A 27,329-nucleotide genomic window follows, 5' to 3' on the forward strand; every position below is an offset into this window, starting at 1 on the left:
CTTTGTCTTATTCGACATAATGGATACGAAAGAAGGCAGGGTAAAACAGACTGCTTACAGAGTAAGTAGTTCCAATGGAAGACACTGGAGAGGTGGCCGCAGTCTTCTCGGCTGCCACAGTGAGGGAGTCAAAGGGGGGGAAGAAACTCTCCATCTCCCGCTGCTCGGACAGGGCCGACGCTGTGCCCTCTGGACTGTGCTGGCGGCCCTCCTCCATTCTCAGCTCCAGGGCCACCACGTCGCCCCCCTCTGCCTGGTTCCCTGTGCCTTCAGACGTGGGCTTGGCTTCCCAGGACGCCTTGGGCACCCTTGCCATGGGTATGTCCTCCATCTCGATGGCTGTGGGAGAGTCGTCCGAGTCTGGGGCAGCTGGGGCTACCTCTGGCTGACGACTCCTGACCACCTCCAGCACTCTGGACGCTGCAGCCTTTGCCACTGATGCTGGGGCTGGTAATTCGAGAGGAGGGGGTGTGCTCTCTGACATCCCAGCATCCTTTGTTTCCTCCACATCTTCTCTTATGGCCTTTTCATCACATGCACCCAGTGACTCCTTTGTGACTGCCCCCTTTGGCTTGCCTGTCACCACACCTGATGTCATTTCCTGTTCTTCTCTGTCTGACTTTGGTGAATCTGACATTGTATCTTCCCGTGTTCCCGTGGCTTCTTTTAAAATGGAGGCATCTCCATCGCTGTCTGATTTAGCCTCACAGCTTGTTGCCATGTCTCCCCTTGAGTCTGCATTGTCTTGTGCTGCCGGCATCTTATTCTCTGTATCATCAACCGCAGTCTTTGTTGTCAGTTTGCTAGCCTCCCGTACCTCTACAGGCTCATCGTCCTCTCTAGGCACAGTTATAAGTGGTGTATCTTCTTTTATTCCTGTGACCTCTGTGTCCACAGACTTACTTTCTAAGGGCTCTGCCTCCGTCTTGATGGGTATACAGGTCTCCTCTCTCTCCGATATCATTTCTTTTTCTGCGTCTGATGTTTTGTCCTCTTTTATTTCAAAGTCCTCTGCTACAGAGGATACATCCTCTTCTGTTTCATTAGCTGTCTCTAATGTCATGTCCTGTTTAGTTTCAGTAGATGTTCCTGTCATCAATATCTCATCCTCTTGTATTGGAGCGTTTTTCTCTAACTCTGATGTTCTTTCATCTTTTATCCTTGACTCGACTGTAACATCACCCTGCTCACTGCTGAGATCCATTGTTCCTGTAGCCTCCATTGGGTCTTTGTGTTCACCTGTCTCTGTCACCGTTACTTCAGCTCCTGTGTCTGCCGTCATGCTTCCCTCTCTCTCTCTTTCCCTCTCTGTCTCTGCAGGTTTGGCGAGCTCTTCAACAGCTTTTGGTTTCTCAGCATCTTCTTTGAGGGATTCTTTCTCTTCAACAGCATTTGGTTCCTCAACCTCTTCTTTAACAGATTCTTTCTCTTCAACAGCTTTTGGTTCCTCTGCTTGTTCTTTGATATATTCTATATTTTCAACAGCTTTTGGTTCCACTGCTTGTTCTTTGATATATTCTATATCTTCAACAGCTTTTGGTTCCTCAGCCTCTTCCTTGACTGATTCTATTTTTCTCTCCTCTGTCACCAGAGCCTTCCTCTCCATGGCACTATCTTTGACCTTTTCCTCTTCCTTCTTTGTTTCTTTTGATTTGGCATCACTGTCCTCCATTTCTACCACTTTCCCCTCGTCTGAGGTAATTTCTGCTTCTTCCTTCTCTTCTTTTACTGTCTCCTTCCCCTTCGCTGCTCTCTGCGATTCCTGTACTTGCTCTTCACTTTCACTCAGCTGGGTTTCGGCCACAGCGCCAACAGAGGAACCCGGGGGTGCCAACGCGGCCATTGGCTGGGCAGCACTGGTGCTTCTGGGGCTGGGCTCTTGCACGCCGCTGTCCTCTGTACTCAGCGAGTCCGAGAGGGCCGAAGCCACGGAGAAGTTCCGGGAGGATGGGTGGCCCGAGTCCGGCGAGCTGGTGCCATTCTGGAGCGCCCCATTGGGCACCTTGGGCACCTGCTTGATGAGCTCGTCCACCCTTGGCTCCGTTTCGATCTGCTCCACCTCCTCCACTGACTCAAACACCTGAAAGAACAAGCCAGAGGGAAGCAGGCTACTCCAGGGGAAGGGCTGGGAGGCAGTGAAGAACTAATGGGAGGAGAGTGTCGGGGGAAGGGATGTCAGTTTAGAAAGAACTTAGTAAAAAAACAGAGCAGATTAACAGTGGACTGTTTATATATGCATGTTCCTCCTTTCTCAGAATCACAAATTCACATACATGACATATAGACCCTTTCAAGAGAGTTCCATTATCAGCATCATAGTTGGCCCCACAAGACTTCCTTTTTAACATTCCATATGTTATCTTAATGCAGAGGAAGTAGATTGGGACCCCAGTGTTTCCCATAGATTGACTTATTTGTGGCGGCCCACCACAATATCAACACTGACCACCACACAATGATTTTCCAGGTTGTACTAAATTGTGCTTAAATCTGGTTAGCATCATATGCACGTTGCGCTAATTTGTTAAAAACAGTTGCATTGAAGTTAATTCTTCAATCCTACCACCACAAATACAATTCAATTCTGTGGGAAACACTGGACCCAAATAGAACGTTCAAGCATTGTTTTTGTTTTTATTGTTGAAAGGGTCTAAAAGAGTTGCATGACTGTTATGCTGTGATGGATATGTTGGTTGTACTCCAACTTTGTACATAATTGTTTGGCACATGATCCATTTTGCACATGAGTCATTGTAGGCTAGTCTGCAATTTGGAGATCCTTTGGTAAGAGTCTGAATAATAACAAAGCAAGAGAAATATGAGAAAGCCAGAGGTGCACAGCTACCTGAGTGCTGCTACTGGAGTCACTCTGGAGTCGTGCGTTACTCTGTCTGTCAGAGCTGCAGCTCTGGGAGGACTGCCATTAGAGGGTGCCAACGAGTCAACACACACAAGGACAGCACAAGCAACAGATGGGAACAAAACAATGAACAAGCATTATTTTCAGAAACCTGCCATGATTTGCCATTATGTCAGAAACATAATTATATGTTTAAGTTTATGGTATTTGGCAGACGCTTCACTACATCAGTTAGTGATAATAGTTTCAAATGAAGTTGAAAGCCTACATACCGGTAAGCTTTTAGCACAGGTTTATTTCAGAGTAGTTCCCAGCACTCCCATTACTTCTCTCTCACTCTCTCAGTCCTCATGTCTCCTCACAAACCTCCACCAACACCTACCAGTTTAATCAACTAGTCAACTAACTAATCACCTAACCAGAGGTTTCATCAACTACTGTAGTCATCTAGTCAACTAGTAAAATTACTTTACTACTTTACTATTACTAGTTGGTGCTGTAGGCAGCAGTCAACTAGGCATGGAGAAAATGGCTTAAGGCTAAACAGGCTAGACATTGCATGGAAGTACTTAACAGAATATCAGACCAGTTCCACACAGTTGAACATGGACACAGTAATTTTAGCATCAACACTGTGCATAACAATTAGTTCACAACTTTTTATGAAAAACTCCAGGTCCGTGCCAGACCCATGCCTATTATCTGGGCCTCACCTCATTGCTGAGCGTGGAGTCCCTGTGCAGGAGCTTGTGGGAGGTGCTGTCTATGCTGGCCCCGGACGAGCACTTGGCCAGCGCGGCAGCGTGCTGCTCCCTCTCGCGCTGCTTCACGATGGCCTCGCAGCCCTGCCACTCGCTCATGGTCTGCTCGTAGCACAGACGCACCTGGTCGTCCACCTGCAGAGAGGGACACACACACACACACAGCACAGGGTCAAAAGGTCACGAATCAATTCAAACAACAATGTAAGAGCAGTTGAGAGTGATAAAGTACACTGAACAGAGCACTGAACACAAAGGAGTCACAATGCTAGACCTCTAATAGGTGCACTTAATAGGTGCAACAGAACCACCATTACTCCTTTTTTACATCTTTGGTAAAAAAAAATAGACAGCTGCTGCTATGGCTATGTCTACATATAAATATAGCTAAATTCATAGATCTGAATACAATTGTACTGAAGAAATGCCATAGACATCATGCAGTACACCATGTACAAGTAATAATGCAATGCCACTGTGTCTGTTCACCAACCTCCTTCCTCTGGTCCACAGACATGCTGAACTGGTAGTGTCCCAGGAGGAAAGGCCACACTTCCTTCCGCAGCGAGGGCTCCACGCCTCCATAGTACACCAGCCGCAGCAGCTCTGTCTCCTCATAGGACTGAGGACCAGAGAGAGAAAGGGGGTGTGGGGGGGTCAAAGGTCACCCACCAGTGTTGATGAATGAATAAACAAATCCCTTATGAGTCCATTATGCACCAATAGAGGGGTTATATGCACATAATGTACTCCAAAATACTCAAACCTGTTTCACAAGAGCTTAAAACTGTGATGTCAATCTACAGCAGAAATAGTGGGTGTGCTGCAAGGCCGTGGGGTTTGTGGGGAGAACCCCCTTGTTATAATCTATTCAGCAGACAGTGCATAATAAATTACCATATTCCCTCATTACATTTCAGAGGCACAATGGCCAATTTCCATAAACCTAGGTGAGTCATCGGGACATTCAGCCGGCTGGAACAAAAAAATATAATAAGCTGAATAGGGAGTCTCTTAGGAGTGTGAAGCAGATAAATATCACTGTGCAGAAACATCCCTTCCGTGCCATTCAGCCTGTGCATTAGCTCCCGGTACATTGTTTATCCGGCTGAGAGCACAGCAGACGTGATTACCAGCACATGATTATTCATGAGGCCGGCGACTTCCTTTTGACTCGGTTTAGCGAAGGCTGGGGCAGAGCTCTGAAGCAGTGGCCCTCAATTAGAGATATCGACACTCTAACTACGAACACAGTTATTCAACGGTCACGCGTGCAAAACGCTCAAGCCTACTGGAGCGACTGATAGCCTTCATGGCATGCAGATGAACAAATGAACAGCACCAAAGTGGCAATGAATGGGCTGCCTGATTGGATCACGCTGTGTTTAGGAGAGTAAAAGACTGAGCTACAGAGCCACAGAGGGCCAATCAAACACTAATAATATGGTACATAAATATGTACATTAACAACGCTCCATCCTGCATGGACAACTACTGTATATTGGACCACGTAAGGACTTCTGGAAGACAATGTACAACTGAGTAGAGGAATGGAGTGGATGACTGATTGTTGTATGACTTATTATTACTTATTCATCGTGTGGCTGATGCTTTTATCCAAAGCTTTTATCCGAAGTCAGTTATTAAAAGGGTCAGTTATTAAAAGGGTCAGTCTACCCAGAGCCATTAGGAGCTAAGTGCCCTGCTCAAGGGCACAACGGTGCCAGCCAGGTACTGAACACACAATTTTTCAGGCAACTGCTTGCTAACCCAGCTCCTTAGCAACTACGCTAGTGTGTGTGTCAGGGCAGCCTTTCTCAAACTTCTTTGACCTGAGGCCCGGTCATGGCAGACTTTGGGGTCATAGGGCCCACATACACGTACCCCCCCCCCCCCCATCAAATTATCATGATGATTATCATTATCACAATTATTATTTTGCTATATTGTTATACATGCACTTTCACTTCAAAGCAGTCAATGTTTAAAGTGCTAACATTGTTCACAAAAAGTTTGTGAAAACATGCACATCAGAGGACTGCTTTACTAATGTAAGATATAATAATTACAATAGTTAATTGCTTTTGCATGGTTGCATGATGCTTGCATGAGAAATACTTCTCAAAACAACAGCAACTATATGGGTGCTATTGTTTTGGAATGTTTCCCTCATGTAAGCATCATACACTGGTAGGCAAATGGAGAAAAAAATGTACATGCTTTTTAAAGACATTTCATTTGAATGCCTGAATGTAAGGATTCAGGAAACATAATACCCGCTTTCATGTATGGTAAACGGCGGAGGAGATAAGCGTAAATCTTTGGTCTGGAGATCTTTATAGGAAGACTAAGGCTACAATAGCTTTTGGCCACGTTATATTCAAATTTGACTACTCAGACTGAGGCCTAATCAATGCTAGACAGTGTTATACAGTCTGCTCTGTTTCTATGGAAGTTGCAAGAATCCACGTAGTTCTATTAAATGCCGTTAAATAATTAAATAGCCTTCCGACGGGTTGAAGCGGCTACCAACGTTATCGGGTAGTTTCAGTTTCTGTCGCGCACACAGGGATGGATTACTGCACGGGCCTACCGGGCCCATGCCCAAGGGGTCAGGGGGCCCTGAAGCCCAAGCCTTTGCATGGAATCATTGCCTCAATATCAACAAATCAGGATGTAGGCTATGAATCTGATTGAATTTAGTATTGGCCATCCCCAAAATGCACCAGAATACAGGAAATCACATCAAACAAATTAAAAAATGTCTGGGGGAGGACCCCCAACCCCCCCCTTCCACATATACGACAATAAGTGGGGGGCCCTTAATACATCTGGGCCCAGGGGCCTGAAAGTTCATAATCCGCACATGCGCGCACACGGGCACACGCATGCATTGAATGAACGCTCATACACTTAATTGTACGGCTCTATGTTTAATGACATCGAATTAGCATTTCCTCCTGAAACGTTTGTTTTCTTTTTCTGTCAGTCCGCGGTTCCTTGATCAATTGCGCAGCAAATTATCACATGAAGCACCGGGCCTAATTTCACTCCACGGCTCCGCGGACCAGCAGTCTCCACGTTGCGGACCAGTGCCGGTCCGCGGCCCATAGTTTGAGAAACGCTGTATGTCTGTGACACTGTGTTTGTGGGAGGGAGTGATAGAGATAGAGAAAGGTAGTATGTGTGTGAGAGAGAGAGAGAGAGAGAGAGCAAAAGAGAGAGGGAGAAAAAAAGAGAAAGTCAGAGACAGGTTCAGAGAAAGTGGCTGTCCCTTACACTGCAGTCTTGTAGGAAGCTCTGCCAGACATCAGCGGTGAGGCCAGCATACGCGTCACAGGGGGCGTCCGGGTCCACGATGGCGTGGTTCACCAGGGCTGACAGGTGGGTGCGCACGGTGGACAGGTGGCGACAGTAGGCCAACCCTGGGCAGCGGCACACACACACACACACACACACACATAGACACACAGACACAAAAACAAAAACAATTCTTATCCAATCAATGCAAATAATACATATATCAAAATATCAGTGGAAGGGTTAATATCAGAAGTCCATATAATGCATCGAGTTTTAGTACAAAGACAAACTGTTGAAATTGGCAATATGAATATCATACATCAAATTGCATTGGACAACATATGGTTAAGAATGCACTACTGTACATGATCAACACATTTGTGCACTGAAGTATTTGCAAAACAGACTACACTGTAGCATCATTAGCTTACAATCAAGTCAGTGTGTAACTGGGGAGATATACATACAGCCATAGAAAGCCCTGGAGATGATCTGATACTTCATGTTGTCACAGAGGAGTTTAAGGGGAGCTCTGCAGAGGAATAGGAAAAAATGAATATGCTCCAAAGATCTAGTCTGTACACAACAGCTTTCTTATTTGAACTATGGCACACACATCAGGTCTGTATGGTATAAAACAGCAACATACGAATACTTATGTATTTGTAAATATACTACATACATCAAATCAGCAACATCAACAGCATATCATGAATTTACATTAGTACTGCAGAAGTGGTCAACAAATGAAAGGCTTATCTACATCTTTACCTGCATGTATATGGAGAGGACATAATAGCTTGACCTTGATGGACGGTAAATCAGTGTATTATCTGCATGCATATGATTATTGGGGGGGGGGCATAATAATTTGACTTTGATGGATGATAAATTAAAGGCTTATCTACATGTATGATTGTAGAGGGGACGTTGTTTGACCTTGATGGCAGCAGACAGCTCTGTGCAGTGGCGTACCTCTCATGGTTGCAGCCGTTGGGAGGCCCTCCCTCTGAGAAGCTGCCCTGGGAGCAGGAAGAGCAGGAGGACTTCCTGGGAGTGGGCTGCCACATGGACGCTGCCTGGTCCATCAGCTCTGGAGGTGGAGCTGTACACAGCGCACATGATGCAAACATACACCCATGCAGACACACACACATACACACAAGCACACATACACACACATGCACACAACAACATGAACACATACACAACATGAACACACACAGACATAACACACGCATGTGGAGACAGACATAAACACAGAGAGATGGAAACTCACATGATCACGAACACACACACACACACACACACACACACACACACACAGAGAGAGAGAGAGAGAGAAAGAGAGAATGCTTTCAATCAATACATAACCAACATAAAAGCTTCTGTAAAGCTCTTGTGGCAAGCTGCGAGGCCAAAACAGGATCAGGTTGGACTTTTGATTTTTCCCCCCCTTCTTGAGAGCCCAAGAGATTATGATAGAAAGAAAGATTATTGATCTGAGAGATCCACCGCAGGATTACAAAGCACAGTAAACAGCTGGAGGACCCAAACAAGTTAAAAAAAGAAATTAAACAAACAAAAGAAACTCATTAGAAGATGTTTCATCGCCTGGAAGATAAATTTAATAGCAATTAGAAACCAGCAGAGAAGTATCAAAGCTAACACTGATGATTTTCACATTCATTAATCAGCCTGATTCCCAGACAGTTTGTTCATGCGGTATAATAGTATATCTTAATTGCAGACATTTGTCCCCCAAGCCAAAATAGATTACCGGTACTCATGGCATGGAACAGTCTGGGCCGAGTAATAAAAAGAACAAAATGTGATTTGGAAGATTTGTTTACTATTAAAGAAAAGGAAGCGAGGAAGAGTAATCATCCATCCATTGTTTTGCGTGTCAGGACAATGGCCCACTGAGGCAGAGAGAGCGCAAGCCTCAGCCGAGCGAGGGATGAACAGCGTGGCATGGAAAAAGGTGATGAACAGAGCAGCAGCAAGAGGCAGAGATCGAGAGGTGGACACTGAGATGACAGAGAGAGATAGAGATACAGTAAAACGTGAGGGGAATAGAGAGGGGGGGGGGGGTGAAGACAACACATACATGGACATTAAACAAAGATGGATAGAGATACCAGATCAGATGTAGTTGGAGATAGCATGAGATTAGTATGAGATATAGTATGAAATATAGTAAATTACAACGATAGTGTGAAAGATATAGTTGAGACACAGTAGAAATGAGAGAGAGAATGCAGAATGACAGATCAGTAGATAGAGAGACAGACATGGTCTATGGACTCAGACACAGCGGAGAAATGGAGTGACAGAAAGAGAGATGAGCATAAAAAGAGAGATGGATGTAGAACCGTGAGAGTGAAAGAGGAGTGGAGATGCAGAGGTAGGGCAGGACAGGGAGAGGGCACGAGGGGTGAGATTACAGGTCTGCTCTGGGGACGCCGGGGTCTCCCCCGGACAGCTGCAGGAGCGTTTGGGGACCACCAGGACCTGCCGCTTGGGTGGGGCGTTCCGGGACAGGGTGCGGGACAGGAGACTGCCCCCCACTGAGGCATGGGACGGGTGGGTGACAGTTACTACAACGGAAATATAGCAGAAGGAATGAGAACAATGAAAACAACATGTGGGTGAAATGAGAGAGGTCAAAATAATAAACTAAATGAAACAATGAAAAAAAGCTTCAGAAAAAGAATGAAATAAAGTTATTGGAAAATGATATCTGAGTTTGTGTTTTGCCCAGTGGCAATAACTCCAAATGAATTTGAATAGTTGGTGGGGTGGCTAATTTGTTAACACTGAATTATTTCAAATAAAGTCCCAGCTAGCACAGTTACATTGCCAGTACGTTGCTGCAATGTAACTGAATGACCCAAAATACATTGCCACAACGTCGCATCCAACGTTGCCACAACATGCAAAGTGAAAGGTGAGAATTCGTAACCGCAACGTCACTCCCCAACGTTGCCAATCCGTAACTGCAACATTAAGTTACGTTGCAGCAACGTGGAATTGAAAGGTGCCGTTTCGTAACCGTAACGTAAGTTACTGACGCCACCAGTCCTGTTCAGCAACGTTGCCACAACATGCAAAGTGAAAGGTGACAATTCGTAACCGCAACGTAACTCCCCAACGTCGCCACTCCGTAACCACAACATCAGGTGACGTTGCAGCAACGTGGAGTTGAAAGTTGCCGTTCCGTAACCGTAACGTAAGTTACCGACGCCACCAGTCCTGTTTAGCAACGTTGCCACAACATGCAAAGTGAAAGGTGACAATTCGTAACCGCAACGTAACTCCCCAACGTCGCCACTCCGTAACCGCAACATCAGGTGACGTTGCAGCAACGTGGAGTTGAAAGTTGCCGTTCCGTAACCGTAACGTAAGTTACCGACGCCACCAGTCCTGTTTAGCAACGTTGCCATAACATGCAAAGTGAAAGGTGACAATTCGTAACCGCAACGTAACTCCCCAACGTCGCCACTCCGTAAACGCAACATCAGGTGACGTTGCAGCAACGTGGAGTTGAAAGTTGCCGTTCCGTAACCGTAACGTAAGTTACCGATGCCACCAGTCCTGTTTAGTGGCAATAACTCCAAATGAATTTGAATAGTTGGTGGGGTGGCTAATTTGTTAACACTGAATTATTTCAAATAAAGTCCCAGCTAGCACAGTTACATTGCCAGTACGTTGCTGCAATGTAACTGAATGACCCAAAATACATTGCCACAACGTCGTATCCAACGTTGCCACAACATGCAAAGTGAAAGGTGACAATTCGTAACCGCAACGTAACTCCCCAACGTTGCCAATCCGTATCTGCAACATCAGGTTACGTTGTAGCAACATGGAATTGAAAGGTGCCGTTTCATAACCGTAACGTAAGTTACCGACGTTGCCAGTCCTTAACAACAACTTCAGGGAACATTGCGGCAACGTCGCAAGTGGAAGGTTTCATTACGTAACCGCAACGTAACTTGCCAATCCGTAACCGCAACAATAATAAAATTATAGTTATTCAAATTGGTAACACTTTCATAATGGTATGTGCCTTACATGACAACTACCCTTCTTACAGCACTTGTACATAGGCCAATTAATACCTGTAGGCACAGCGAATGCTTTGATCCGGGTGATATTACTGTTACTGTGGGAGAGAGACAACCTATGTAACATCAGATCACATCTTCATGGTTATCCATTTTGCTATTAATTACATACAGTCTATGTATGAACTTACCTTATGTGTGTAGCTGATTTTCAACCATTCAGGCTTATGTCCTCCAACAACATACACGATGGAATTGTCAGCTGGACTTTTATACTGGGTTAGAACTAGTAGTTTCACGTCCATGGTTTCTTTTTTTTAAAATAAACTATTGAATTTATTGTTCAAAACATCAGTAAGAGTTGAGCCTAAGCTAAACTGTTTCAACCATATTGTAACAATAATAGCCTATAAACGAGGCAACTGACTTGCAATGCATGCTGGGAAGCAAACCTCAACATGAAATAAGAGACACCTTAGGCTACATTAGTTCCCCCCTCATTATGAAATACTTTTTACAGTTTTTCACCGTTTTTCTCAGTTGCTAAAACACTAAAACCCATGGGCTGAAGAAGGTTCTCAGTTGCCTGAACTCATTTAGCTACTGTAATTGTTCAGTCTGTTGTCAATACCTTCAACCATTTCACAGTTGCAGATCCCACTTACACTTTTCAGCAAAACTCTAAACACATTCGCATTCTCAAAACACATTTTGAACTCTAATGCACATGTCATCCATACTGGTAAACACAAGTGACAACAATTACAGTTTTTTTTAATTGCTAAAACACAATTTCTGAAACCTTGCTCCATTTTCTTAAAGCATTAAACACAAAACCCTATTTACAAGCACTATTTACAAAACCTCTGACTCCTCTTGCAAAATCAAACTTTCGCCTCAAAACAGGAAACATCAAGTAGAAATTACTACTTTGCTTTGCTCTTTGCATTTTTTTGTTCTTCCTCCTCCTTGTACCTCTATTTTTACAGTATCCTGCATCTCACAAACTTGTCCTTTGATTCTTGTTCTTTGTTGATATGAACTTGCACCAGTCAAAATCTATTGAGCAGTCAGTACTGTAAACAAATGGAAAGCACAATGTTCAGGGCCATACGATTTGTTTACAGTATTGTACAGTGTCCAATAAAAATCCTCTTTCTTGCCATCCTCCCCTTCCTCCTCATCCCCCACTTTGCATATGCACTCGTCTTCTTACATAGTTTCTTCTATCCATTTTCATTCCCACCTTCAACAACCTGTTTGCTCTCTGAACTGGCGTATATTGGTTTTGTCACATCATTTGAAACAAGTGGAATCAATTTTGAGTGGTTGTGTTTAATTGATGATATGTGTATGTCTATTTCTATTTCATTTTTGCCACTTGTGTTTACCAGTATGGATACAGTACATGAGCATTAGTGCAGAATGTGTTTTGAGAATGAGTGTTTAAAGTTTTTCTAAAAATTGTGTTTTACCATGTGAAATGGTTTAAGGTATTGACAACAGACTGAATAATTAGCTTAATGAGTTCAAGCAACTGAGAACTTTCTTCAGCCAATGGATTTTAGTGTTTTAGCAACTGAGAAAAACTGTAAGTACTCCTATATTTTAGATGTTACATGTAATGTACATATACTGTATATATCACCACATATGTATTGTGCATACATTGTATGTGCATGGTCTCATATATACATATATATTGTAACATATATGGTGCACATATGTTACAATATATATGTACATATATCTTTACAAATATTACCAATACATTTCCCCATATACATCTGAATACATTATGGTGGATATTTCTAACTAATTTGGGGCAGTCATGGCCTACTGGTCAGGACTTGAAACCGAAGGGTTGCTGGTTCGATCCCCGACCAATAGGTAAAATGCTGACCTGATCATGATGTTGTGGCACCATTCTTCATGGTAGCAAATGGCAACATCATCAGCTGACCAGTTCACAATGTTGTGGCAACATCACTCACAATACTACATGGCAATGTCATCGGCTGACGTCGCAGGGACGGTTCCCATGGCACCAAATGGCAACGTCATCAGTTGACCCGTTTACAACATTGTGGCAACATCACTCCAAATACTACATGGCAACGTCATCGGCTGACCTAATCACGATGTTGTGGTAACATCACTCCAAATACTACATGGCAACATCATCGGCTGACGTCGCCGGTACATTTCCCACAGCACCAAATGGCAACGTCATCGGCTGACCTAATCACGATGTTGTGGTAACATCACTCCAAATACTACATGGCAACATCATCGGCTGACGTCGCCGGTACATTTCCCACAGCACCAAATGGCAACGTCATCGGCTGACCTAATCACAATGTTGTGGCAACATCACTCCAAATACTACATGGCAACATCATCGGCTGACGTCGCCGGTACATTTCCCACAGCACCAAATGGCAACGTCATCGGCTGACCTAATCACGATGTTGTGGCAACATCACTCCAAATACTACATGGCAACATCATCGGCTGACGTCGCGGGGACGTATCCCACGGCACCAAATGTCAACGTCATCAGCTGACCCGTTTACAACGTTGTGGCAACATCACTCCAAATACTACATGTCAACGTCATTGGCTGACGTCGCGGGGACATTTCCTGATATTAAATGGCAACGTCATCAGCTGACCTGATCATGATGTTGTGGCAACATCACTCACAATACTACATGGCAACGTCATTGGCAGACGTCGCGGAAACGTTTCCCACGGCACCAAATGGCAATGTCACCAGCTGACCTAATCACAATGTTGTGGCACCGTTCTTAATGGTACCAAATTGCAACATCATCAGCTGACCAGGTCACAACGTCGCTGCAATGTCACTAATGGTACCAAGTGACAACATTGTCTTGCAAAGTAGCTGTGACGTTGCAACAACGTAGCCAGAAGGTAATGTCGCTGTGACCAAATGACAACTTTATGGCGACGTTGCTGCAATGTCATGTGTTAGCTGGGGTAGCTTTAAGAGAATATACCAAACAAAACAGATAGGCTATGAAGAGAAAACAGAATGGGCAAAAGCTTTATTGTAAACAAGAAACTGTTCAGTGGAGCCCAAAGCTCTGCTCTCAGTCCTTCCTCTGCTGCAGAGGCGTTGCTAGATTGGACAAGATCTGTGCGGGGGGAAACTGATGGCTTTCCCCTCAGACTCTGATTTCCTTACTGCCTTCAAGTGTGCGGCAGCAGCTGGTGCGGTTGGAATGGCTTCATTCCTTCTGCCTCTGGCACTCTCTACTCTAATATCGATTTAGTATGATAAGTCACGAGTCGTGCGCACTGGTGAGCGCTTTTTAAAGAACGAGCCTTATGGTGTTTCAGCTTATGTGTGTAAAGGACGTAGACTGCACACTGTAGTGTGTCTCTCATGCTAGTGGGCAACACACAACTGCAAATATCTGCTCTCTTTTGGGAGAAACTGTCCCTGATACATTAATTATCACTGAATCATTCGTTCAAATACTTATTGTAAAATAAGAAAAACAGAACATCTACAGTTGTCTTACCAAATTCTGATTGGCTGTTTGGAAACAGGATGCGGAAGACATAGTCTGTGGCCTCATCTTCTTCTTTATCCGAGATGGAGTCGTAGGATCCCTGAGCCCCCCTCTTTCTCAGCTTAGGGAACACCTTCCCCTAAAAACACAGAGCTTTGCCTCAGTCTGTGCACCAGCGAGCATCTTAAAAATCACATAATCAATCATCTAGTCAAATAGCAGTAGTCATCCCTTCATATAATGTTAGTAGCATCATAAATCTTTGTATTATATTCCATGCTACAAAGTAATGGAAGACTGCGACTGCTACAGAATGCAGTGGATGAATATATTATTATATTGTAAATATATTATCCATTAGAGAAAAGAGAGGTTAAATACAGTATATGAGAAATGGATTGAAACAAGAAATAGAGAGAGAGGGGGGGGCAGTGAGAGTGCAATAATTTCCTTCCACTGCCTTCTACAACACAATGAAGTTAATGGTGTGGGGCCTGACTGAATGTCCCTCTCCTGTGGGCTCCATAAACGCCACCCCAGCGTACAAACTCACTTCATTACGGTGTCATCAAACCTGACCACAGTCCTCAGTGTGAACTCGTAAAGCCCACCTGGATGGGACTCAAAATGAATCACAGCCATAAACGAGCAAAGCAAGGTCATCAGCATCATCTCTAATTCGCACATCGTAAAATGGCCACTGCTATTTTGGATAGCCAAGAGGAAATAATTGTTTTGTTGAAGCCACACTGCAGCTGTGAACTGAATTGTTTAGTGAGTATAAAAAGGCAAGCGGAGAGCCATAGCCTGTGATGGAGGGAGAGGCTATGCTGAGAGACGCTCCAGGCTGAGCTTGCCTGTGGGCGTGGGTGTTTTTCATCATTTATTCATAGATACTTCGACACACTAAGGTGACTGCCATCCAGCACTACATATGCTGCTCTCTGAAGCTGAATTATGACATAAGGGAGAAAGAGAGAGAGAGAGAGAGAGAGAGAGAGAGAGAGAGAGAGAGAGAGAGAGAGAGAGAGAGAGAGAGAGAGAAAGCTTTGTGTGTGTCGAGGCTGGTGGTAGTGGGGCTCTTTGGTTTGACACAAAAACAGAAAAGACATTAGTTCTGCAAAGGGACAGGTTGTTTTATAATTATGGAAAATGGAGGGGGCCAAATGACTTCTATGCAGCTTAGATCCAACTGATTATGTTTAATTTGTACTCTCAAAGCTACAAATATTGGCTGGCTCTCCATTGCTTTCCATCTTCTCTATTTATGATATTCATAATCATAAGCATTATTCACTGCAAAGCTACTCAATGTAACAAAAGATCCATAAATACAGTATTTTATTCCTGCGTAGACATGCACACCAGCACGCAGTGAGCTGTAGCACGCGGCACATGAACTACAGTATGTTGTCTCTGCCTGCTGTGAGTCTAACTCGTGTGGTGCTGCTGGTCAGACCTTCCCTCTCTGGGACCAGAGTGGTGGGTCCAGCTGGCCGTGGGGCAGCAGGCCGTTCTCCAGGCAGGACAGGAACTGCAGGAGGTGACCCCCCCTGGGGAAACGCAGCGGGGGGCGTTGGATCCCGTCCTGGCTCACCAGCACCACCGTGCCTCCACTGTCCACTGAAGGGGGTTTCAGACAGGAAGCAGGAATCATAAAGCATGTAGCAGGAATATACGTACATGCAGACATAAAGAATGAAGTTTGCATCAGTCAGCAGTTTCAAGTTGATCTCATTTGTACATTTTTGTATCTGTACTATTAAGAGAAAGAACTACAATACTGAATCACTACAATCTATGACGCCAAATAATCATTTTGAATTGTGGCAGAAGCATCAAATGACCACTGTAGCAGTAGCATTAAAAGATTGTTATTGTAACATCAGACAGTTAAGACCCAGGGCCCTAATTTGAAGGAAGGGCAAAGTGCAAATTCTAAAGTCTACCTAAGCCTAATTTAATAACTAGGCAAAATCATTTTTTTAATAATTTAATACCAAGGGTAAGACCGTAAGCACACACACTGATGAGTCAGCTCAACACTCCCACACGCAACATGATAGCTGTAGCTCATGTGCGAAAACTTTGTCAGACCAGACAGTTGTTTAATTAATCCAAACCGATTATTCTTCTGATTGGCCACAATGTATGTGATTTATATGGAAATTACACCATGATTAAGTTAATCATTGGAAAATATGTAATTATGCATGAACCCAGCTATTATATCTGCCTGCTGGTGAGTGTATAGCAATTTCATCTCTTTACTGACTCCATGCCAGGTCTGTTTCTGAATAAAGAAAAAATAGTTTATTTATATAATTTATGAATCCATGCTTTATCCATATATGGTCTATGGTTTCATCCTCATGGTATCCAGAAAATGTAGTATGATTTATTTTATTTATTTATTTATTTATTTGGGGGGTGGGGGGTGACTAGGATGACAAGCACAATTAAAAATTCAGGTCTTTAATGTTTTGTATCAACCACGTCTGTAGGTGTAACCACTGCATGCGTTTGTTGCTCCTACCTTGCTGATGACAGTGTAGATAGACAATTTCCTCCAAAGGAATAGTCATGGCATAGTCCCAGTAAACACTAAAATAGAACACAGAGGCAGTGGATGATCAGTCACTTTCTAACCAAACCAGGCACCTCTTTAATCCAGCCTCTTGTTTGCGTACCACCAGTGTGAAATTGGTTTTGCGGACAACTCCCTGCATTAAAGTAACACAACAGCCGAATCTTCTGCCTAATTGGCTTACAGGATTTGGAGCTAATCCCTGGGCTTTACATCAGTATTTTTTACATATAATTGGCCAAAAGCCTACATACTGTACACCTCTAACTCTACTGGATGTGTAAGGCCTCGCCCGTTAAGAAGTGAAATCAGCTCAATCTAAATCTTTAGATCTACTATGGATGTATGCATTCTATCTGCCAAGCTTTATCTCCAGGTTAACTGCAGCTTTTCACTGCTAGCCAGTAGGCAGGAACAGTATTAGATGGTAGATATAAAAAGAGGAATATTTCCCACTCCAAAGGCTGCTGCTTTACGGTCCTTTCCTGCGTCCTCGGGCCATTTATGCTGGAACACTGAGGCCAGAGTCACAGAAGGGCAGCTTACACAACCCTGCATCAGACTGGCAGCTCAATGACAACAATGAACCACTGAATATATTTCATATTCTCATGCACAGTGAATACGGCTGTGGACAAATGTAAAATCAACTTGAGTCATGGGAGATCATAAGCTGCCATGAAATGTTATTTTAAATGAGTAGCCTGAATATAAAATTCATGAAGTTCTTCCAGCCTGCAGTGGTATGTTCTTTCTGGCCCTGAAGAATAGCTCCCTGAGGGGCTGGCGTTGCCACGAGTGATTAGAGAGGGTTGGTAATGTTGCGGTGTATTGATCGCACCTCCGCTCATATTCCAGATCTCCCATTGATCCGTTCATCAACTGATTGGGTGTCCACTTCAGGGTCATGACATCGGCCGTCTGGTGGAGAGAGAGGTACCCTGGAATAGCCTCCATGTCATCTCTCTGTAGAACATGGATATTCAGGAAACATTCACTAATATCAAAGCCCTTTCATATTCATGGCTTGGTCAAAGGAGCAGTCCAGATTCATAGAAAACGTTTAAAGAACTGTTCCTTTATCACATCATACCACTCCCACTATCTTGTTCCATTAATTGAGCTACTGTAATAGCTCACAAAGAACTGAAAAAGAGTTGGTTTTCTTACATTATGGCTAATCTAACCACCAGCGTTTGGGTGGAATGATTCTGCTCATTCCATTAATAATGGAATAAAGGTAACACAAACACTTTATTAGTAAATTAATCAAAAGTGAAAGCTGTGGGGTATTTCAGAGGATGTAAAACTGGGGGTGTGGGTACCGGCTGTACGAGCACGTTGTTCTTGCCGAACAGGAGCGTGGCTCTGTTGTTCTGGTGGAGAGACTCCACGTAGTCCCTGGCAGAGGGGGAGGGGGAGGGCCTCTCATCGATGCTGCTGCTAGAATGCCTCTTCTGGATCTGAGAGGAGAGAAATATACGTTGTCAACAACCGGTTTGTCTGACTAACAGTCTATAATAGACCCATGAATTTGATCTTCTCTTTATCGATCCATTCATGTTCCTGACATTTATTTTATTCATCCACTCATCTATTCATGTTCCTGACATGTATTTATTCATCCACTCATCTATCTCTATTATTTCACCTAACCACATTTCTACACATCTAGAGATCCACTAGTCCTCATCCTTATCTTATCTCCTCATCATTCTATCCATCCATTAATCTGTACATCCATCTATGTGTCTGTGCATCTATTCTCCAAAATAGTCAAAATGGCGTTGCTGAATTTATCCTGCAACAAAAGATACTGGATACAATAGAGTAGTTCCCCCATATCTGAATAAAGCACAATTTCTCATACATTTCTCACAGAATGAATTATTGTCTAGTAACCATAGGCACTGTGACTCTATTATAAATGGGGAACTGCTGTATTCAATTGAGTAACAAAGCACTTTCACGTTGATGCAGTGAAACACATTTCAAAACAATGCCTGAATAATTCATGGAGTATACAATGCAACTATCTAGACTAGAAATCTAGTCTGCAGCATTCAGATATTATATTATACACTGGTCTATAGTCACTTTTAGCTCAGTTAACGGCACTTTGTCTTTGTTGTCGCTGTCAATGTTTTAACAATCCCTGTGGTCCATCTAACACACCTTCCCTCTTCCACCCTGACGCTCTGGGAAGGCAAACAACAAACAGGCCCATAAAACCCCCATGCTGTGTTTAATTACCCAAGCACATCCCCTACCTCACGCTCTCAAGGTCAAAATGACCACGGAGGGGTTTAACCATGCATTATCAAATGGGCTCCTGCAACACCATATCCGCTTGCCTCTGTGGATGGACACTAGATTGTGTTCTCTCTCCCTGGGTAAGAGAAAAGGAGGGACAAAAAGCCCCTCTATTATTTTGTGTGTCTGTGTGTGTGTGTGTGTCGGTGTGTGTGTGTGTCTGTGGTGTCTGTGTGTGATCATAGCCACACAAAGGCCTTTTTGGAACAGAGGTAACTAATGGGGCAAAAAAGGCTGCTAGAAGAAAAAAAAAAACCTTTGTTTCTTTCCGCTGAATCACGGCACATCCCTCACTGTGCCAACCACAGAGGGTTTTTAGTCACCGGTGTGTTAGTGAGCTAAGGACTGCTCACTGCATCTATATGAATAAATGATATACCGAAGGGGGAAAAGAGGAAGGTACTGAACAGGTAGCAGATGCATAAACTGAATAAGAGTGATTTCACATTTCATATAACTGTGACTAGGGATGTAACAATGCACCGTGAATCAACTAAAAGAAGATTCCAATCGGTTGAGAAAAAAAATTAATTGATGCATTTTTTAAGCAGAATAGGACATAATCTGCTTTAAGTCATCATTTATCTGCAGCTCATTCAGCAATAAAAAACGTGAGTAAACCGCATTGTGAACTTAAAAGTCGTGAATCGTACCGAATCGTGAGTTTAGCATTTAGTTACATCCCTAACTTTGACTGAACTGAATAAAAATCTATCATAAATGGTGTCAGGATTTTCAGAATCTGGACATAACATCATTGTGTAGTGTGCTTTCACAGCATTGGTCAAACTGCAGGTGAACAACACTCAATAGAATGGAGTGTGACACACTGATTTCCTCATTTTTTTCCCAATCTGAAATTAATATTATACCGAGCCATACTTTCACAGCTTTAGGTCACAACTCAACAGACGGTGGAGTGTGGCTATTTTGGCCCCGTGCCCCAGCCAGCTCTCAGGATTACGCACACACAGGGCGGGTCTCTTGGTGGGCGAGTCCTGGCGGCAGTGACCACTGTGGATACGGTGTCTCTGCAGCAGCTCGTCCGCAGACGGGTCCGTCCAGAAGTGGTCGGCTGTCTTCATCTTAGTGTACTCCAGAGCGCAGGGCCCCACTGCAGGACAGAGAGATGGATGGAGGGAAAGAGAGAGAGAGAGAGGAATAAAATAAAATAAAATAAGAAATACTTTTTTTTATCCTGAAAGAAATGTGATTGTGACAACAGCACCGTCCTGTGCATGTAAACAAACACACAGATAAAAAGTAAAATACTCTAATCTACTATATTATACTATATTTATTTCAGCTCTATTACAGTAAAACAAACAACATATCAAACACAGAGAGAGAGAGAGAGAGAGAGAGAGCACAAAGGAGGATGAAACCAAAACAGAGAGCAGAGAAAGAAGAGAATCAGACAGGAAGATAGAGTGATAGAAAGAGAGACAGGAAGATATATCTACAGAAATAGATGGACATCAAGAGAGAGAGAGAGAGAGAGAGGGATAAGAGAGAGAGAGAGAGAGGTCTACTATTTGAATGAGGTCTAATGGCTGCTCAGAGCCACAATATTTATATAATTCTTTAAAGTGCAGCATCAAAGCAAAATGATCACAAGCTGCATCTTTCATCACATATTAATTTATGAGGACACCAGTTCATTTCAAATGCCATACTGGGTGCATAACAAATGGAAATGTCTACGTGTCTCTGCTAGCGTTATATACCAGTGCTTTACTAATAGAATTATACAAACCATCAATCTAGATTATATATCTAATACAAAAGACATACCTAACAAAGAGGCAAGAATGTGGCCATCCACAGGATCCATCATAATTGCTTCCTTCTCATAGAACTTACTAGAACATAAGGAGACATCAGTGTCAGTATTTTTGAGAACTGCACTTCATTATCAAACAAAATAGCTTTTGCAGCAGGGAGGGTTGTCTGATATTTACTGTAAGAACCATTATAACTTAATGAATGTACATGCCTCATGTCTGTTTTTAGCTCACCTGCTGTTCTCCACTAGGTAGAGTACAATTTTGTCCAGCACCTTCTCTATGAGGGCGGTGCGGATCCACAGGTGTTTGAAGCCCTGCGGTGACAGACTAGGAAGCCTGGGCAGCTTGCGAGTGCTGTCCTGGTGAGGCAAGGTCTGACTCCTCCTGATACACACAATCAGAGAGACAGACAGACAGGCAGAGAGAGACAGACAAACAGACAGACAGACAGGACAAATATCAAACTGGGCCAAAACACACTGGGTACTGAGAGTTCAAGACCTCCCCAGTGTTCTGTAATGGAGGTGGATAACGGAGGCTCAGCCTGGGGCTACACAAATGATTGAAGTCAGCTGGGTATGGGCAGCAAGGTGGAGAAATAATATGGCAGGACATTACTTCCTGAACCATCTTCACTTCACATACTAATACAAAATATCAACATGTTCCTATTGGCTCTTGCTTTCTTTTAACATGGAGATTTGGAAATCATTATTACAGCCACTTATACTACTACTAGGAGCTCAATATGTCAACTGGAGCTGCCCAGACAGTTTCCTTTTAGTAAAACCACATTATGTAAAGCAGTGTACAGTGTGAGGGGTTGATTTGGAGCACATAGTAGTGTGTCCTACTAAAGGGGTGGAGAGTGTGCGAAGCACCGTGCCAGGGGGACGGGTTGGGGGTGGGGGGGGGGGGGGCGTGGGTGTTTTTGGGGCCAAGGCTTGCCCTCACTTGCTGTCGATGACCTGCTCCATCTCCTGGGCCTTCCTGCAGAGCTCCTCGGCGGGGGCAAAGCTCTTGGCCACCTTGGTGAAGAGCGCCGCCACCTTGTTGCTGCGCAGGAATCCGGCCGCCCGCCGCTTCAGCCCATGCAGGACGCACGCCTCCACCGCAGCTGGATAGAGACAGCAACACACACACACAAATATATATATATACACACATGCAACACAAACAACAAGAGAGAGAGAGAGAGAGAGAGAGAGAGAGAGAGAGAGAGAGAGAGAGAGAGATGCATTAGAACGGCAGCTCCACATTAACATCACTGTAACACAAAAGCCTGCATTTACACATTGTTTTGTATACAGCACATATAAACATGTACACATACAAACACACTTAATGTTCCTGTTTGGTCACTGCTGTTTGTCTGCTTATTTCACCTTCTGACATGTCCTGAGCACATACTGTACCTCTCTTTACGATGGATTCGTATTACTAGTCTATCTGTGGTCAGTAGTATTGCTCTGTTTGGTCAGTAGTACTGCTCTGCGTGTGGTCAGTAGTACTGCTCTGTGTGGTCAGTAGTATTGCTCTGTGTGGTCAGTAGTACTACTCTGTGTGTGGTCAGTAGTGCTGCTCTGTTTGGTCAGTAGTACTGCTCTGTGTGTGGTCAGTAGTACTGCTCTGTGTGGTCAGTAGTATTGCTCTGTGTGGTCAGTAGTACTGCTCTGTGTGTGGTCAGTAGTGCTGCTCTGTGTGGTCAGTAGTACTGCTCTCATTGAATGGAGCTGAATGAACTGAATTGATTTGAGACAGATAGTTTATAACACCAAGCTCACAGGGAGGAAGCTGGATGCCTACCAGACCTGCTTTGTTTCATTGATTTGTTCAAGACCCCACTCACCCACAGAGTCTTTTGACAATATTAACTGTAATAGTAGCAATCAGTCCTGTGCAATTTCTGTGTATTCCTGCTTGACCAACCCTGAGTGAATAAATACTCAACAGCACCACTCCTGATTGGTTGAACACATCTGATTAAGCTCATCGATGACGAAGTTGTAGACTTCAATGAATCTGTAGATGTAGTTTTCGTCATCAAATCTGCATGCATAATGGGGGCAGTGGACTGGGGTGACCTTAAGCAGGATGACTAAATGTAAGATTAATGGGATCTCTTTACCAGGTTTTGTCCCTCGGGATGAATACTGCACATTTACTATACTGTATTCTGAAACACACGAACACACGCACACACACTCACACACACACACACACACAGAGACAGACAGACACACACATAGGCACACACACACACACACACACACACACACACACACACACACACACAGGCAAACACAGACACGGCAGTGCTGAGTCCTACGTGGCAGAGCCCTAGGCTGTGTTGTCGCTGCTGAGAGGGAGAGAGAGTGAGAGAGAGGCAGAGAGAGATGGAGGGAGAGAGAGTGAGAGAGAGGGAGAGAGAGAGAGATAGAGGGAGAGAGAGAGAGAGAGTAAGAGAGAGAGAGAGATGGAGGGAGAGAGAGAGAGAGATCTCCCAGGACTCATCCTGTGGCTTGGCTCGCCATGGGGTCAGAGGGAAGGCCGTTGTCATGGGAACCCTTGATGATGGTGCACTCCGGCAAACCGAGAGATTTGGAGAGCTGAGCTGTGATTCATCCATCTCTCTCTCTCTTTCTGTTTCTCTCTTTATCACTCTGTCTCTCTCTCTCTCTTTCTGTTTCTCTCTCTATCGCTCTGTCTCTCTCTCTCTTTTTCTCCTCAATTGAGCTCGTTCTCTCAGTCTGTGTCTCTATCCTTTCTGCGCTCATCTCTATCTATTTCTGACAAGCCTAACTCACTCTCCACTTCTCTCTCCCGTCTTCTTTGCCTATGATGCCTATGATTCTCTCTCTCTCTCTCTCTCTCTCTCTCTCTCTCTCTTTCTTTTCATCTATCGCTACCATTTTTCATCCTCATCCTGTCTTCTGACTTCTACTCTCCCTTCTCTCAATCTCTTCTATATCCTTTGGCAAAGTCCTTTCTTTTTTCTCCCCTCCTTCACCAGGTGGGAGGTCCTCACACACACACACACACAGACACACACACACACACACACACACACACACACACACACACACACACACACTGTGTCCTTTCCAGACTCAATTGTGGTCATTTAGGCTCTCCCTGGTGCTACAGCACTTCTAATGAATGGTGGGCTGCAGTGGAGAGGGACCTTTATTATGGCTATCAGGCAAAACACAAAGAATGGGGAGGGAATCAATATCAGTGTACATGGAGGCCGAGAGGAACACAATGAGGCTTTGAGTCGCGGCTGAGTAGGGAGTGTTGGTGAGCGTGAGGAGAGGAGAGACCTGCACCTGATACCCATCTCAGTGTTCCATGAGCATCAGCTGGGGTCTGCTGAGACAGAGTTGGAAAATGAGAAAAGGGTTTTGAAGATTTTGAAGAAGAAAAAAAAACAACAAAGAACTACATGGCCAGTCGGTCGGTGTGTGATATTATTTGGCCGTCTGAAACACATGTTTTTTTTCCCCTGGAGGAGAAGAGTGAATAGTTTGCTCTGCTGAAGTAGGCCTACGCAGTATTAACTCTACGATCTTTGCTTATAGGGCTGTGTTCATATGCCATACGAATACTCTAATTTCAGATCAATAGCGAGATTACAATAATGCTTGTTACTGGAACCGAAACAACATAGAGAAAAAGAGAGCAAACAATAACATGAATTCACAGACTGCACTTGAACACCACATAAGCAGCATAAAGCACACAGCAAACTGACCAGCATGGCCTCCTGGTGTGCAGACTCACAATGCAATCTGTGCCCATGGCACTGAAACCTGCGTCAGGAATGGACAGCCAACAAATAGCCGAATCCACAGTTCAACAAAAGAGAAGAGACTGACTGTGAAATGGCAAGATGGATAAGCATTCTTTGTAGGACAAGGCTTCTGTGTTATGGGAATATGTAACATCAGCATGTCACTTACACATCACACAACATGCTACATTGCACAACACATTGCTTTAAGGGATCACAAGGAATGGGTGCAATCTGATTGGATGTAGAGCTTAAATATCAATAACCAATTTATCTTAATCATGAGGCCTGGCCACTCCTACCTGATGACGCACTTTCAGTACAAAAACAATATGGAAACTCTGCCCCAAAATCTACCCCTTGGAGAAAACAGAAGGCACTGTCGCTCAGCATCTTGGACCTGGGTGCAGATGGCAGCGATATTACCACGGCGATATCCACGGCAACACACCGGGCCTGGGGTTAATTGTGTCGAGTGGGGGGAGGGGCCGAGTGGAGATTCCCCAGCACCGCAGGCTCTTATGAAAAATGCAATCACACAGCCAAGAGTAAGAGCCTCTCATCACTCTGTCACGCCACTAACCAGGAAGGGTGGCTAAATAAGACATGGCAGGAGAGGAGAGAAAAGAGTCAGGAGAGCAGAGGAGAGGTTTGCCACTCGCTATTGACCGTTATGGAGTGAGAGAGCTGTGAGGAGCGGTTCTGACGGTGGAGTAGACCTCGGCGCCGCTTTCTCTGCCACATTTAGCAACAACGACACCCTTCTTGTCACTAGAGTCACACACTTTAAACAGGAGCCTGTTCAGAGTGTGACAGGAGCAATCAATTCAGCTTCTCAGCTGAATGCTTCCGGCGAAAGCATTTCTCCTTCTTTTGTGTGTGGTCTACTAGTGCACTGTCCAGCAGTCATGCTATTAACTGCTTCCGACTGCCATGGCTGTGGATACTGTGGTCAAGTGGATTATTGTGGCCTTAATGTGGAGCTGCCGTTCTAATGCATCTCTCTCTCTCTCCCTCTCTCTCTCCCTCTCTCTCCCTCTCTCTCTCTCTTTCTCTCCTCCTCATCCTCCTCCTCACACTGCTTTGGGCACTGTGGTTGTGCCTCTGCCACATAGTGTAGAGCAGACGTGATGGAGAGGCACAGACATGCTGTTTAGCACCTCGGGGAGAGAAAAGAAAAACAAATAATGTGATGGAGTGAGAGAGAGGAAGAGAGAGAGAGGCTCCATCCATTTCCACACTACACTATGAGCTGAGAAATGCAACAGGTCATCCGTTTCGTGCAGCTGTGTGAAACTATACAAGTTAAACTAAAATGTTTGCTTCAGCTTAAGCAAATGACAACAAATACACAGAGTTACCAAATGGTGCATTTTCCTTCCTGATGATTTTAAACATTTTTTTTGTGGTACAACCAGCTTCTACATCGCATTGTACTGTATGCTGCCTTTTGTAAAGCTGTGGTGTTCAGGTTAGTGTTATAATTATATTGAATAATACCTCATTTTCAGCACAGACATTGGCTTCAATTTAATTACACACACATATCTGGTGATAAATAAAAAAATGCCTTTTGTTTGGTGCTTCACAGCCTGTGGCAATTAGAGGTAATTAGACAAGGTTTGTCTCGTATCTGATTGTCCTTTGTCTCTCGCTTTGGCTGTGTTCAATGAGTTCAATGAGTGTGCTTTCCTTGTATTGATCAAACACCTGCATATTTCTCTCAAACTAAAATTTTATTTCTCTCTCTCCATCTCTCTCTCTTTCTCTCTCTCTCTCACCTACTCTTATATTCACACACTCGTTCACACATACAGTCCAGAAGAGAGTCTTCTCACATACACACAGCTCCTCATACCTGCACTCAACAAAAGAACAAAAGCAGCTAACCCATCTACTAATAGTCCACCTCAGTTACCACAAATGAAGTATAACATGCACTCATAAACACAAAGGACAAAGGTAAAGAAAGGCTTATATAAATAAGAGAAATCCTATTGCAATCTAGCCTGGCTAATTGCAATCATGACAGAGAGAAAGAGAGGGAGAGAGAGAGAGAGAGAGAGAGAGAGAGAGAGAGAGAGAGAGAGAGAGAGATGGGGGGGCAGACAGTGGCAGATGAGGAGTGGTAAGTGACTCACTTTGCCACTTCAGAAGGAGTGAAGGGTGGGGCTATTTAGGCTGGACATTGAATGGAGAGGGGACATGACGGGTGGTCACTTTCACTCTCTCACATGAACACATATGTACAGTAACGTTAGAGGCACGCACTGCACCAGGACACAGCATCCAAAGCATCAAATTCCTTGTCAC

The 27,329-nt window shown here is 44.1% G+C and overlaps 1 protein-coding gene across 4 annotated transcripts in view; it reads right to left on the bottom strand.

Moving 5' to 3' along the window:
* sgsm1a (small G protein signaling modulator 1a) overlaps nt 1-27,329 on the bottom strand; it is a 44,439-nt gene that overhangs the window by 6,456 nt on the left and 10,654 nt on the right. For 2 of the 4 annotated variants that reach the window (XM_076270988.1, XM_076270987.1), the window contains exons 4-19: nt 22,178-22,340; nt 21,455-21,607; nt 21,231-21,298; nt 20,405-20,550; nt 18,449-18,586; nt 17,965-18,089; nt 17,073-17,140; nt 15,996-16,159; nt 14,546-14,675; nt 7,900-8,029; nt 7,392-7,456; nt 6,901-7,046; nt 4,115-4,243; nt 3,574-3,756; nt 2,846-2,917; nt 59-2,143 (exon numbers count right to left, since the gene is read on the bottom strand). In XM_076270988.1, coding sequence (XP_076127103.1) covers nt 59-2,143; nt 2,846-2,917; nt 3,574-3,756; nt 4,115-4,243; nt 6,901-7,046; nt 7,392-7,456; nt 7,900-8,029; nt 14,546-14,675; nt 15,996-16,159; nt 17,073-17,140; nt 17,965-18,089; nt 18,449-18,586; nt 20,405-20,550; nt 21,231-21,298; nt 21,455-21,607; nt 22,178-22,340 — 3,965 coding nt within the window. Of the gene's footprint in view, nt 1-58; nt 2,144-2,845; nt 2,918-3,573; nt 3,757-4,114; nt 4,244-6,900; nt 7,047-7,391; nt 7,457-7,899; nt 8,030-14,545; nt 14,676-15,995; nt 16,160-17,072; nt 17,141-17,964; nt 18,090-18,448; nt 18,587-19,393; nt 20,366-20,404; nt 20,551-21,230; nt 21,299-21,454; nt 21,608-22,177; nt 22,341-27,329 lie in introns of those variants that run through there. The other 2 variants (XM_076270989.1, XM_076270990.1) reach the window with 2 other exon arrangements.

The sequence above is a fragment of the Alosa pseudoharengus genome, unplaced genomic scaffold (genome assembly GCF_046254945.1).
Source record: "Alosa pseudoharengus isolate Yale_2024_CS ecotype anadromous, Long Island Sound unplaced genomic scaffold, YU_APseudo_1.1 YU_APseudo_1.1_scf_6, whole genome shotgun sequence".
In the NCBI taxonomy this organism is placed as follows: domain Eukaryota; kingdom Metazoa; phylum Chordata; class Actinopteri; order Clupeiformes; family Clupeidae; genus Alosa; species Alosa pseudoharengus.